Here is a 14,778-nt window from a genome sequence, read left to right on the forward strand (position 1 = left end):
CAAAAAGGAGCTGGTACCATTCCTGTTGAAACTATTCCAAACAATACAAAAAATAACTCTTTCTATGAGACCAACATCATCCTGATACCAAAAATCTAGCAGAGATACAACTAAAAAAGAAAACTACAGGCCAATATCCATGATGAACATTGATACAAAAATCTTCAATAAAATACTGGCAAACCAAATCCAACAGCACATCAAAAAGCTTATCCACCACGAATAAGTAGGCTTCATCCTGAGGATGCAAGTCTGGTTCGACATACGCAAATCTATAAATGTAATTCACCACATAAACAGAACTAAAGACAAAAACCACATGATTGTCTCATTAGATGCAGAGAAGGCCTTCAACAAAATTCAACAAGCTTTATGCTAAAAACTCTCAATAAACTAGGTATTGTTGGAATGTATTTCAAAACAATAAAAGCTATTTATGAGAAACGCACAGTCAATATACTCAACGGGCAAAAACTGGAAGCATTTCCTTTAAAAACTGGCACTAGACAAGGATGCCCTCTCTCACCACTCCTAATTCAATACAGTATTGGAAGTTGTAGCCGGAGCTATTAGGCAAGAAAAATAAATAAAGGGCATTCAATTAGGAAAGGACGAAGTCAAATTGTCCCTATTTGCAGATGATGTGATTGTATATTTAGAAGACCCCACTGGCTTAGCCCAAAACCTCTGTAAGCTGATAAGCAACTTTGGCAAAGTCTGAGGATTCAAAATCAATGAGCAGAAATCACAAGCATTCCTATACACCAATAACAGAAAAACAGAGAGTCAAATCATGAGCCAACTCCCATTGACAATTACTACAAAGGGAATAAAATACCTAGGAATACAACTAACAAAGGATGTTAAAGAACTCTTCAAGGAGAACTACAAACCACTGATCAAGGAAATAAGAGAGGACACAAACAGACGGAAAAACATTCCGTGCTCACGGTTAGGAAGAATCAATATTGTGAAAATGGCCATACTGCCCAAAGTAATGTATAGATTCAATGCTATCCCCATCAAACTACCATTGATCTTCTTCACAGAACTGGAAAAAATGACTTTAAACTTCATATGGAACCAAAAGAGAGCCCACATAGCCAAGACAATCCTAAGCAAAAAGAACAAAGCCGGAGGCATCATGCTATCTGACTTCAAACTATACTATAAGGCTACAGTAATCAAAACAGCATGGTACTGGTACCAAAAGAGAGATATAGACCAATGGAACAGAACAGAGGCATTGGAAGCAACACCACACATCTATAACCATCTGATCTTTGACAAACCTGACAAAAACAAGCCATGGGGAAAGGATTCCCTGTTTAATAAATGTTGTTGGGAAAACTGGCTAGCCATATGCAGGAAGCTGAAAGTGGAAGCCCTTCCTTACACCTTATACAAAAATTAACTCCAGATGGATTTAAGATTTAAACATAAGAACTAACACCATTAAAAAACCCTAGAAGAAAACCTAGACAACACCATTCAGCACATAGGCACAGGCAAAGACTTCGTGACTAAAACACCAAAAGCAATGGCAACAAAAGCCAAAATAGACAAATGGGATCTAATTAAATGTAAGAGTTTCTGCACAGCAAAAGAAACAGTCATTAGAGTGAGCTGGCAACCAACAGAATGGGAAAAATTTTTTGCAGTCTACCCATCAGACAAAGGGCTAATATCCAGAATCTACAAAGAACTAAAAACATTTACAAGAAAAAAACAAACCCATTCAAAAGTGGGCAAAGGATATGAACAGACACTTTTCAAAAGAAGACAAATATGCAGCCAACAAACATATGAAAAAATGCTCATCATTATTGGTCATTAGAGAGATGCAAATCAAAACTACACTGAGATACCATCTCACGCCAGTTAGAATGGCGATCATTAAAAAATCTGGAGACAACAGATGCTGGAGAGGATGTGGAAAAATAGGAACACTTGTACACTGCTGGTGGGAGTGTAAATTAGTTAAACCATTATGGAATACAGTGTGACAATTTCTCAAGGATTTGGAAATAGAAATTCCATTTGACCCAGCAATCCCATTACTGAGTACTTACCCAAAAGATTATAAATCATTCTTTTATAAAGACACATGCACATGTATGTTCATTGTGGTGCTGTTTACAATAGCAAAGACCTGGAACTAACCCAAATGCCCATTGATGACAGACTGGACAGGGAAAATGTGGCACATAGACACCATGGAATACTATGCAGCCATAAAAAACGACGAGTTCATGGCCTTTGTAGAGACATGGATGAATCTGGAAACCATCATTCTCAGCAAACTGACACAAGAACAGAAAACCAAACACTGAATGTTTTCACTTAGGTGGGTGATGAACAATGAGAACACTTGGGCAAAGGAAAAGGAACAACACTCATAGGGCTAGGTGGAGTGGGGGAGGGGAGGATGGAGACAGCAAACCATGGCATGTATGTACCTATGTAACAATCCTGCAGGATACAGGATGTGCACATGTAACCCACAGCCTAAATACAATTAAAATTTTTAAAAATGAAGGAAAATAGAGACAGAGAAGTTTCCAGCAAACCTGGACTTGCAAGAAATGTCAAAGGAGGCCAGGCGCGGTGGCTCATGCCTGTAATCCCAGCACTTTGAGAGGCTGAGGCAGGCAGATCACCTGGGGTTGGGAGTTTGAGACCAGCCTGACAAACATGGAGAAATCCTATCTCTACTAAAAATAACAAAAGTTAACTGGGTGTGGTGGCGTGCACCTGTAATCCCAGTTACTCAGGAGACTGAGGCAGGAGGATCGCTTGAACCTAGGATGGGAGGCAGAGATGGTGGTGAGCCGAGATTATGCCACTGCACTTGAGCCTGGGCAACAAGAGTGATGCTCTGTCTCAAAAAACAAAAGCAAAAAAAGAAATGTCAAAGGAAGTACTTCAGACTGTAAGGAAATCACACCACAAGGAAACTTGGATTCGGGCAAGAATAATATGGAAACTATAAATGTGGGCAAATATAAAGCTACATTGTATCTTTTTTCCTTATAAGTTCTTTTAAAAAGACACAACTAAAACTTACATCATTGTATTACAGGATTTAGAATGTATACATATGTATATTTGTATATATGTATGTGTGTGAATAGGATATTAAGTACAAAATTTTGCAAAGGCATAGGTAAAATGTCAATTGAAGAATCAAATGAAATACATAAAAATATCTGATTAGTCAAATAGAAGGCAAGACAAGAGGTTGTGAACAAAAAGCAGATAGGACCAAAAAAAGTAACAAAATTGTAGACCTAAATTCAAACTGATGACACTTGAAAAAAATCACAACAGAGGAAAATTGCAGACCAGTATCCTTCATAAACATAGACAAAAATATTCTCAATATTAGCAAAATAATCCAGCAGTAGGATAATACATCATGATCAAGTGAGTTTATCTCCAGAATAAAAGTTGGCTTTTAACACTTGAAAATCAATATAACTTACCATGTAAATGGAGTAAAGGGGAAAAGCCATATCATCTCAGTTGATACAGTAAAAGCATTTGACAAAATTTGAAACCTAGTAAACTAGAAGGAAACTTCTCCAATTTGTTAGAAGACCTCTCTGAAAAACCTTACATCACAAGAGTGAAATCCTAAATGCCTTCCCCCAACACTGAGAACAAGACAAGGATGTTGATTCTACTACTTTTATACAACATTGTAGAGGTGGTCCTAGCCAGTGCATATGAGAAGAAAAATAAAAGTTTTAAAGATTGGAAAGGAAGAAGATTTTGACTATTTGTAGATGACTGTTTGTTTACACAGAAAATATGAAGGATTCTACAGTACAACCTAGACATAAGTGAATTTAGAAAGGTTACAGGATGTAAGGTCAATATATAAAAATTAATTGTACTTTCCTATGTAAACAATTAAAAAAATTAAAAAAAATTAAATTTCATTTAGTATTAAAATCTCCCTAAATTATTTAGAAATAAATTTAACAAAAGACATGAAAGACTTGTTTATTCAAAACTGCAAAATAGGCTGGGTGCAGTGGCTCATGCCTGTAATCCCAGCACTCTGGAAGGCTGAGGGGGGTGGACCACCTGAGGTCAGGAGTTCAAGACCAGCCTGACCAACATGGTGAAACCCATCTCTACTAAGAACACAAAAATTAGCTGGACATGGTGGTGGGCACCTTTTATCCTTGTTACTCAGGAGGCTGAGGCAGGAGAATCTCTTGAACCCAGGAGGTGGGAGTTGCAGTGAGCAGAGATGGAACCATTGCACTCCAGCCTGGGCAACCAGTAAAACTCCCATCTCAAAAAAAAAGCAAAAACAAAAAACAGCAAACAAACAAAAAAACCACTGCAAAATAGTGATGAGGAATTGAAAAAGATCTAAATAAATGTAGAGATATACTATATTCATAGATTGGCAGACTGTTATTAAAGATGTCAATTCCCAAAATGATCTACAAAATCAACTGTTGTGAAAGAAACCTAGGATGGTCCCTAAATTTCCCATACCTGGTGATACTTATTCTGCGTAATATTTTCCTCTTGAGTGTAGGCAGGGCTTGTGATATGAAGTGATAATAACCACACTAGGTTTTATTATATGACAAAGATGAAGGAATTTTGCAGATGTAGTTGAGGTCCCAATCAGCTGACTCTGAATTCATCAAAAGAGAGTTTGTTGCGGGCTTCACCTAACCAAGTGAGCCCTTTGTAATAGGGTCCAGACTTTCCCTGGAGAGAGATGGTAAATATGAAAGATGCTCTTATGCTGGACTTGAGGCAGTTTCATGCTGTGGGGAGGGTCATGTGTTAGGAAACTGCCTCAGTCCTCTGACCATAAAGATCAGAATCCGCCCCCTGCCACACACACACAAAAACCCAACAAATAGACTGGAAAAAGACTTCAGGTAAGATTGCAGCTCCACCCAACACTATGATTATAGCCTTGTGAGACCCTGAGGAGAAGACCCAGCTAAGCCATACCTAGACTACTGACCCATACCCATAGAAACTGTGAGATAATAAATGTGTGCTGTTTTAAGATGCTAAATTTGTGATAATTTGTTATATAGCAACAAAATTAATACACATCCTAATCATAATTTGAGCAGGCTTCTAAAGTAGAATTTGAGAAGCTGATTCTAAAATTGTCTACAAAGATAAGAATAACAGTAGCTAAAACCGTCTTGGAAAAAAATGACAAGTTGCAGGATCCACAATACCTGACTTCAAGAGATTCTATAAGTCCACAGTAATCAAGATAGTATAGTATTAAAAAAAAAAAAAAAAAGGAAGACGGTGGCTCACGTCTGTAATCTCAGCACTTTGGGAGGCTGAGGCAGGTGATGAGGTCAAGAGATTAAGACCATCCTGCCAACATGGTGAAACCCAGTCTCTACTAAAAAAAAAAAACCCCAAAATTAGCTGGGCGTGGTCACATGCACCTGTAGTCCCAGCTACTCGGGAGGCAGAAGAATTGCTTGAACCTAGGAGGCAGAGGTTGCAGTGAGCCAAGATCGTGCCACTGCACTCCAGTACGGCCTGGCGACAGAGAGAGATACTCTGTCTCAAAAAAAAAAAAAAAAAGAAAAAACACATCAATGGCAAAGAAGAGAGAGTTCAGAAATAGGCCCACATTTTATATCCATTTGAGGGGAAGAAAACCCAACACTTCCTCACACTGGAAATAAAAATTATTTCAAGGTAAATTGCAGATCTAGAGCTTCTAGAAGAAAACAAAAAAGATGTTCCTGGCTGGGCGCAGTGGCTCATGCCTGTAATCCCAGCACTTTGGGAGGTCAAGGTAGGCGGATCATGAGGTCAAGAGATCGAGACCATCCTGGCTAACACGGTGAAACCCTGTCTCTACTAAAAATACAAAAATTAGCCAGGCGTGGTGGCATGTAGTCCCAGCTACTCGGGAGGCTGAGGCAGGAGAATTGCTTAAACCCGGAAGGTGGAGGTTGTGGTGAGCTGAGATAGCACCATTGTACTCCAGCCTGGGCAACAGAGTGAGACTCTGTCTCAAAAAAAAAAGTTCCTGACTTGTTAGTATTCCATATATATACATACATATATATTTTATATGTATTATATATATTTATATAAAATATATATGTGTATATATATCTCCTACACACATATATATATTTATCTAGGACAAAGAAGGCAATAACCATAAAATTTAAAAATAAATTCTAATTTATCAAAATCAAAACCTGCTCATCAAAAGACACCATTCAGAAAAATGGGAGGTCAGAGTGTGATAAATACTTCCAAAATGTATCTGACAAAAAACTTGTATCTAGAATACATGCATAAAATATTACAACTCAAATAGACAACAATCCAGTGTTAATGAGGAAAATTTGTCTTTTCAGCAAATTCTGCTGGGTCAGCTGGATCCCTATCTCACGCCAGACACAAAAACTAAGTGTATCGAAGACCTAAACATAAGAGTAATACCTATAAAACTCCTAGAAGGAAACAGGTGTAAATCTTCATGACCTTGGAGTAGGCACTTTTTATTTAGAGATGTCGTCTCGCTATGTTGCCCAAGCTGGTCTTGAACTCCTAGACTCAAGCAATCCTCCTGCCTCAGCCTCCTGAGTAGCTGGGATAACAGGTGCATGCTGTTGTGCCCAGCTTACACAATGGTTAGTTGTTAGTTTTTTTTTTTTGGAGATGGAGTCTCACTCTGTCACCCAGTCTGGAGTGCAGTGGTGCAATCTGGGCTCACTACAACCTCTGCCACCTGGGTTCAAGCAATTCTCAATCCCAATAATCCCAAGTAGTTGGGATTATAGGCACCTGCCACCACACTGGCTAATTTTTGTAGTTTTAGTAGAGATGGGGTTTCACCATCATGGCCAGGCTGGTCTTGAACTCCTGACCTCTGATCTACCCGTTTGGGCCTCCCAAGGTTCTGAGATTACAGGTGAAGTCATAGTGCCCGGCCAGTTGGTTGGTTTTTTGAGACAAAGGGGCTCAGTCTACTGCCCAGGATGGAGTACAGTGTCTTATCACACCTCACTTCAGCCTCAGCCTCCTGGGCTCGTAATCCTCCTGCCTCAGCCTCCCAAGCAGCTGGGACTACAGGTGCATGCCACCATACCTGGCTAATTATTTTTTTGTAGGGACAGGGTCTCACTAAATGTTGCCCAGGCTGGTCTTGAACTTCTGAGGTCAAGTGATCCTACCACTTCAGCCTCCCAAAGCACTGGGATTATAAGCATGAGCCACTGTGCCCAGCCTGGCAATGTTTTCTTTTTTTTTTTGATATAATACCCAAAGCATAAGCAACCAAAGGAAAAAAAAAACAGGCAAATTGGACTTCATCACAATAAAACACTTGTGCATCAAAAGAGGCTACCAAGGATGAGCATGGTGGCTCACACCTGTAGTCCCAGCACACTGGGAAGCCAAGGAAGGAGGACTGTTTGAGCCCAGGAGTTTGAGACCAACCCAGGCAATGTAGCAAGACCCTGCCTCTATGAAAAAAAAAAAAAAAACTATCAAGAAAGGGGGGAAAAACCCACAAGAAAATATTTGCAAATCATATATATGATACAGAACTTGTATCTAAAACATAAAGGACTCTTAACAACTGAACAATAAAAAAACAAACACAGGCCGGGGGCAGAGGCTCACACTGGTAATCCCAGCACTTTGGGAGGCCAAGGCGGCTGAATCACTAGAGGTCAGGAGTTCAAGACTAGCCTGGCCAACACGGTGAAACCCCGTCTCTACTAAAAATACAAAAGTTAGCTGAGCGTGGTGGCACACGCCTGTAGCCTTAGCTACTCAGTGGGGCTGAGGCACAAGAGTCACTTGAATCTGGGAGGCAGAGGTTCCAGTGAGCCAAGATCAGGCCACTGTACTCTAGCCTGGGCGATAGAGTAAGACTCTGTCTCAAAGAAAAAAAAATAAACCAAAGACAACAGCTGTTGGCAGGGATGTGGAGTGGAGAGACTGGAATGCTTGTGTACTGCTAGTGGGAATGTAAGATGGTGCAACTGCCGTGGAAAACATGTTGGAATGGTCAGAGAAGGGCAAGAAGGCCAACGGGGCTGCAACATGGTAAGTAATCACACCCAAGGCAGGAGGAGGCGGCTGGGGCCTGTTCATGGACAGCCTTGTAGGCTCTTTGTTTTTGCAGGCGCAATAAAAAGCCAAGAGAACCATGAAGAGAACTAGATATCCTGGAGATAGCCTGAGAGCCCTTGCTCATGGGGGCTAAGGGTGAGATGCATCTAGGTAGGTAATACGCAGGGTTTCTGTCCTGTGAACTGGTTGGGAGGAGCTGCCGTTTCCTGAGGAAGAGAAAACTCAGAGAGCGAGATTGGGGGGCGGGGGTGGGGAATCTAGACTTCTGTTTAACCAGGCTAAGTGTAAGATGCCGTTCCACAGATGAATTCTTCTCACTTTTCCCTTTGGTAAAAGAATATCCTGAGTTTTGGCAGGGCATTTGGCTTCTCAATTAAAGACTACATTTCCCTGCCTTCCTCTGCAGTATGTGTGGCCATGCGTAAGTGCTTGCCAATGGAATGAAACAGAAAGAAGGGTTGTGTGAGGTTCCATGTGACAAAAATGGGACTTGGAAAGAAAAAGAAATGGAGATTATTTCCAAATCTCTGGAAGCCTATGTTTTTACAATATAGTCTTCTGAATTATATCACAGAACCTAAAAAAACAATACTTTTATTAGCTGGCTCTAGTTTTAATGGAGTGATTAAAAAGACCCCTATGAGATCTGACAAAATCTGGTCTAGCTGGAACAATGCTGCTTGGCTAAATGACCTTTGTAACTATGGAGATGATAATACCTGCATTTTAGCATTAAAATATACATCAATAGGTGGTTGTCAGATTGCCCAAATCTGGCAAGTTCCACGATGCTCTACAAGGAACTGATAGTGATACACAGTCAAAAGCTGTGTGCCCACCATGGACCTCGCACCCAGATGGTGAAGGTGTGTCAGTGATCTGCCACTCACCTGCACATGCCACTCACAGCTCCTCCTCTGTTCGCAGGTACTGGGTACAGTCCAAAATCTTTTTCAGTTGAGCAGCGTTTAATCTTTCTGAACACATGGGACATGTGCTTTCCGTGTTTAGCATGCTGTTTAGGGGAGGGAAAGGCAGAGTAAATTAAATACGTAACATTCCTTTAGTTTTTGGTTATTCTAATGAGAAGGACAGCTACTTTTTCTACACCTCCTAATACATTGCAATTTGAGAATTAGAACTACTCAGTCTCATGCAAGATCCTCTTTAAGGATAATATTCTCAAAAGTCATAAGAGGTTCTTCCAAGAAGACAATTTGAGTCTTTAGAGATTCTTGGGAACATGAATAAACGGAAGGATGCTTAAGAATAAAAGATGTAGCCCTAAGAAGAAAAAAAATAAAAAGACATAGGCCTGTGTTTGGACAAATCTGTGAGACTGAGGGAAATGAGGCACACTTACATCTTCAATTCTGAGTAGAGAGCAGGAAAGTCGCAATGTGGACACACCGTCCAGTCATCTTTCAACATGTGTCGACCCTGGAAATGGCATGTTTAGGAGTTAAATTCATCTTTATTTTAAAAAACTCTCGCCGTTTTTCAATTTTTTTTTTTTTTTTTTTTTGAGACAGAATCTTGCTCTGTTGCCCAGGGTAGAGTACAGTGATGCAATCTTGGCTCTCTGCAAGGTGCCTCCTGGGTTCAAGTGATTCTTCTCCCTCAGACTCCTGAGCAGTGTGCCACCACGCCCAGCTAATTTTTGTGTTTTTAGTAGAGATGGGGTTTCACCGTGTTGGCCAGGATAGTCTTGAACTCCTGACCTCAAGTGATCTGCTGGCCTTGGCCTCCCAAAGTGCTAAGATTACAGGCGTGAGCCACTGTGCCCTGTCCATTATTCAATTATAATAATTGAATTCCGGTTATAAGTCAGACCTCTAAATTATAAAATCATTGTTATTTCACAAAGGTGAGTAACTGAGAGAGCTGGCATTAAAAGGAGTAAGGCTAGGTTTTATTACATTCATGTTTACAAGGATAATAATGTTCAATTTTGTTATATCAATACCTGAATTTAGTTTCCTTTAAAATAAAGCTTAAATCAGTCCAGTGAATTACAAATAACCTGATATATAGGTCTTAATATCATAGTAATAAAAACTACCATTTATTAAGTGCTGCAGCCTGCCAGGTTGGTACTAAGGATTCACACGTTAGCTCGTCAATCCGTGGTTGATTTCAGTAGGCAGTTGTTGCTACAGAGGACTGAGCCCGGGACAGTCTGATCCCCAAGTCTGTGCTATGCAGCCCTGTGTGCCCTTTTGATAGTGCCTCCACTATTGTTATGTGCTTTGAATATCACTTTTAACCGTACTGACCATAAAACAAAATGCTAGATGTTGCAGGAAATTTGAGGGATAAGATTATTTTAAAAGTGAAGAAAATATTGACATCAAGTATTCAAATGGGTTACAAATATATACACAAAGAAAGGGAAATGACTATAAAGAAACTCACTGTTGCAATGCAATATGGGATACTATTTTTACATCCAGGACAGAGGAGTTCACACTCTGGGAGAAGAAATTTGCAGAATGGACATGGAGTCGTGGCCTCTTCTATTTCAGATGTATCGGGTCTCCTGTGAGGAAGAATCATGTCATTTAAAAATACCATTTTATTTCATGTACCATGGATGGCAAAGAGAAAGCATATTTGGAAAACCAGGGACACGTGACACACCTACTTCTTCATAGACTGGGCTTAGAGTGATACTTACAAGCTCAGACCAGCCCTTGATCCACTCCAGGGAGGAGGAAGAGTACTTAGGATTGGTTAGGTTCTAGGATTGGTTAGGTTCTAGGAAGAGTACTTAGGATTGGTTAGGTTCTAGGAGGAAGAGTACTTAGGATTGGTTAGGTTACATGGGCCACCTTTGGGAACTGGAGTTCATCGTACATTCAGTGGCAGAAAGCATGGGTAGGTCTTGCGGTTTTCTCTCTTCCTGTGTTACTGAAATGGTGAGCTTGGTATTTTTTCCTTTGTCTCTCCCTGTTGTGTAACAGAAGTGGTAAAGGCTAGGCCAGCACTGTCCAACAGAACTGTCTGTGATAATGGAAATGTTCTGATTCTGTGCTGTCCAATATGGCAGCCATGAGCCACACCTGAACACTTGAAATACGGGTAGTGTGAAGAACTAAGTTGTAACTTTTATTCCATTTTAATTAAATAACCACATGTGACTAGCAGGTACCATATTGGACAGTATAGCTATAAACCATTTGTGCATGGGGAGAGAATGACTAGCATCTCCTCCAAGCCAGAGCCTCGGCTAGCATGGTTCTATGCTTTTGGGGTCAATATGATCTTGCATTTTCTAGTTACCTTCTCCCCACCTCACTCTCCATGCTAGCAGGAATTTTAGGTCAGACTGATTTGATCTAAAGCTACTTAGGCTTAAAAAAAGGAGTGTTGCTGGCTGGGCGCAGTGGCTAACGCCTGTAACCCCAGCACTTTGGGAGGCCAAGGCAGCAGATTACCTTAGGTTGGGAGTTTGAGACCCAGCCTGACCAACATGGAGAAACCCCATCTCTATTAAAAATACATAATTAGCTGGGCATGGTGGTGCATGCTTGTAATCCTAGCTAACTTGGGAGGCTGAGGCAGGAGAATTGCTTGAACTTAGGAGTTGGAGGTTGTGGTGAGCCAAGATCGTGCCATTGCGCTCCGGTCTGGGCAACAAGAGTGAAACTGTCTCAGAAAAAAGAGTGTTCCATGTACTCCTATCCAGCTTAGAGTTCTCTGCCATGAGGGTGGCTCCCAAGCCCAGCTACCAGTGAAGTGTCATTTGCTTCCATTTGTCATTACCGATCTAGTCATCTCCCTGGGTTAAGGTCTGGGTCAAGATTCAGGTACCTGGGTCTCCTGGTCATAATGTAATTAACAGGAACCCCAAATGTCATCACTACTCTGAATAAGTGGGTGTTTGGAATTACTACATGACTGCGATGACTTTTTTCTTTTCTAAATGCAAGGGCTACTTTTTCCTAGTTTTCTTTTAGAAAAACCGGGCTACTGACTGCTTTCTGAAGCGAGGACGTGCCTATGGGCTTTTGGAGTGGCACGGGATTTGGAAATGAGCTGTCTGCTGGCAGTGGGCCCTCTGAATATGAAGTTCCTCATGCTGAGAACGTCTACTATTTCTTTCATCCCTCTTTGGCAGACATAGTTTGCTGCTCTCTCCATCTTCCTTGCCAACAGAATTTTGTTTCCCCTTAGCAGCCTGAGGTCCTGTGAGGCAGACTACTGGGCATGGAGGTGAAGATCCTGAGGATGGACCTTCCTAAGCAAAAAGGAGAAGACCCCTCTGACCTCTCATTTCCCTACTTCTGGAATGAGGACATGTCTGGGGGTGTGGCAGATGTCCTGCAACCATAAGAGGAAACCTCTATGCTACGGATGGCAAAGCTGAAAGATGGGGATCTGGATCTGGTGGCATCAAGGCATGGTGACACCAGCCCTGGACTGCGATGCTTTGCATGTGAGTCAAATAAATATTGACTTGGTCAAGCTATACTGTTAGGTTTTCTGCTGCTTGGAGCTGACCACAATCCTAATTGCTATGCCCTGCCATTTTCTTTTTTTGAGACAGAGTTTCACTCAGCTCACTACAGCCTCTGCCTCCTGGGTTCAAGCAATTCTTCTGCCTCTGCCTCCCAAGTAGCTGGGATACAGGCACCTGCCACCATGCCTGGCTAATTTTTTATATTTTTAGTAGAGATGGGGTTTTACCACGTTGCCCAGGCTGGAGTACAGTGGCATAATTTCAGCTCACTACAACTTCTATCTCCCGGGTTCAAGCAATTCTCCTGCCTCAGCCTCCTGAGTAACTGGGATACAGGCGCCTGCCACCATGCCTGGCTAATTTTTTGTATTTTAGTAGAGATGGGGTTTCACTGTGTTGCCCAGGCTGGTCGTGAACTCCTGAGCTCAGGCAATCTGCCTGCCTTGGCCTCCCAAAGTGCTAGGATTACAGGTGTGAACCACTGCACTCGGCCTCCCCTATAATTTTCTTATCCCTGCACATCGGCAGCTACATTTTGGGAAACACCTTTGAGAGATGTGGTTAGGTAGCAGAAATAGCTGTCTCTGCCTACCTGACCATTCCCTCGATCTTCTTTTTGTATTTGGCATCTATTTTGCCGCGGTATTCAGGCCTCATCAACATAGCTGCGAAGCTGAAAGCAGAGTTCTTCAGGCCTGCCCTGTGACACTCAATCACAGTCGACGTCAGGATTGGTACAATGTCTGCAAGACAAAATGGGAGCAGTAAGAACACAGTGACTCCTGTCCTCAGTGATACAGGCGTGACTCCACCAAGCAGGATCGTAGGCTATGAACTTTGCTGTTTCTGCAATGAACCAGATATGATCTGTTTAATGAGGAAAGTCTGCAGCCGTGGGGTCAGGCTAACCGCTCATCAAATGCTTTTCCTTTGATTACACCATGTTCTGCCTTGTAACACTGGGACCTGCATCCCTTGAGACAACACTTCCCTAAGTTTCCTTTTATACCTCTTAGATACAGTTTTTGCATCTGACAGCACTGCTGATAAAAGCATTACGGGGATTAATTACTTTATGCACTCATCTCTCTGCAGGCATCAAATTCTTTCTTCAGGACAGACACCCAGAATTACTGGCTTGAAAACAGGACCTTTTAAAAATACTCTTACCACAAATTGCCAAACTGCTTTCTGGAAAGGCCATATCAATTCCACTTCCACCAGCAATCATGAGAACGCCTGTCTTTTCCCACACTTTGCCCGCATGGTGGATTTCCATGTAACAACGACAAAAATACATTTAGAGAATGCAGGTTGGCCAATTATGACCCGTGGACCAAATCTAGCCCTCTGACTTTTTTGTACAGCCCATGAACTAAGAATGATTTTTACTTTTTTTTTGAGATGGAGTTTCACTCTTATTGCCCAGGCTGGAGTGCAATGGCATGATCTTGGCTCACTGCAACCTCAGCCTCCTGGGCTCAAGTGATTCTCCTGCCTCAGCCTCCCAAGTAGCTGGGATTACAGACCCCCATGTCCGGCTAATTTTTGTATTTTTAGTAGAAATCGTGTTTCTCCATGTTGGTCAGGCTGATCTTGAACTCCTGACCTCAGCTGATCCGCCCACCTTGGCTTCCCGAAGTGCTGGGATTACAGGCGTGAGTCACCATGCCTGGCCAGATTTTTACATTTTTAAACGGTTGAAAAAATATCAAAAGAAAAATAATATTTTTGTGACATGTTAAAAGTGTATGTGATTAACATTTGCATCCAAAAATAAAGTTCTATTGAAATACAGTCATGCCCATTTGTTTATGTATTATTCATGACACAATGGCAGAGTTGAGCAGCTGTGACAGAGACCATATGTCTCATGAAGCCTCAAACATTTAACATCTGGCCCTTTACAGAAAAAGTTTTGCTGCTCCTTGTTGTACAATGTGACAGTATTTCATCATTTAAGAATGTCATCATGACATGTCTTTTAGAACAGTGGGGCCTTTTCAGAGGCAATGTCCTACTGTGCTTGTGAACATGGAGTCAGACTATTATTAGCTGACAATGTGATCTTGGGTAAATGTTATTTCTTTTGTGTCCCAGTTTGTGCAGAGAAGTAGTCGTGTGTGCAGGCCTGAGACTGTCATCTTTGGAAGGGTCTGCTTGAACAGCTAGCCCTTGGTTCACATCTAGAACATAGATTTGGA

The 14,778-nt window shown here is 41.5% G+C and overlaps 1 protein-coding gene across 5 annotated transcripts in view; it reads right to left on the minus strand.

Annotated features, from left to right (window-relative positions):
• The window catches only part of WDR19 (WD repeat domain 19), a 109,502-nt gene that overhangs the window by 11,338 nt on the left and 83,386 nt on the right, over nucleotides 1-14,778 (minus strand). For all 5 annotated transcript variants that reach the window (XR_013533140.1, XM_078367377.1, XM_078367375.1 and 2 more), the window contains 4 exons: nucleotides 13,167-13,317; nucleotides 10,528-10,651; nucleotides 9,476-9,552; nucleotides 9,003-9,127 (listed from right to left, as the gene is read on the minus strand). Coding sequence is in view for 4 of the 5 variants with exons in the window: in XM_078367377.1 (XP_078223503.1) it covers nucleotides 9,016-9,127; nucleotides 9,476-9,552; nucleotides 10,528-10,651; nucleotides 13,167-13,317 (464 nt within the window). In the remaining variant the exon portion in view is untranslated. The remainder of the gene's footprint in view (nucleotides 1-9,002; nucleotides 9,128-9,475; nucleotides 9,553-10,527; nucleotides 10,652-13,166; nucleotides 13,318-14,778) is intronic.

Source organism: Callithrix jacchus, chromosome 3 (assembly GCF_049354715.1).
Source record: "Callithrix jacchus isolate 240 chromosome 3, calJac240_pri, whole genome shotgun sequence".
Taxonomy (NCBI): domain Eukaryota; kingdom Metazoa; phylum Chordata; class Mammalia; order Primates; family Cebidae; genus Callithrix; species Callithrix jacchus.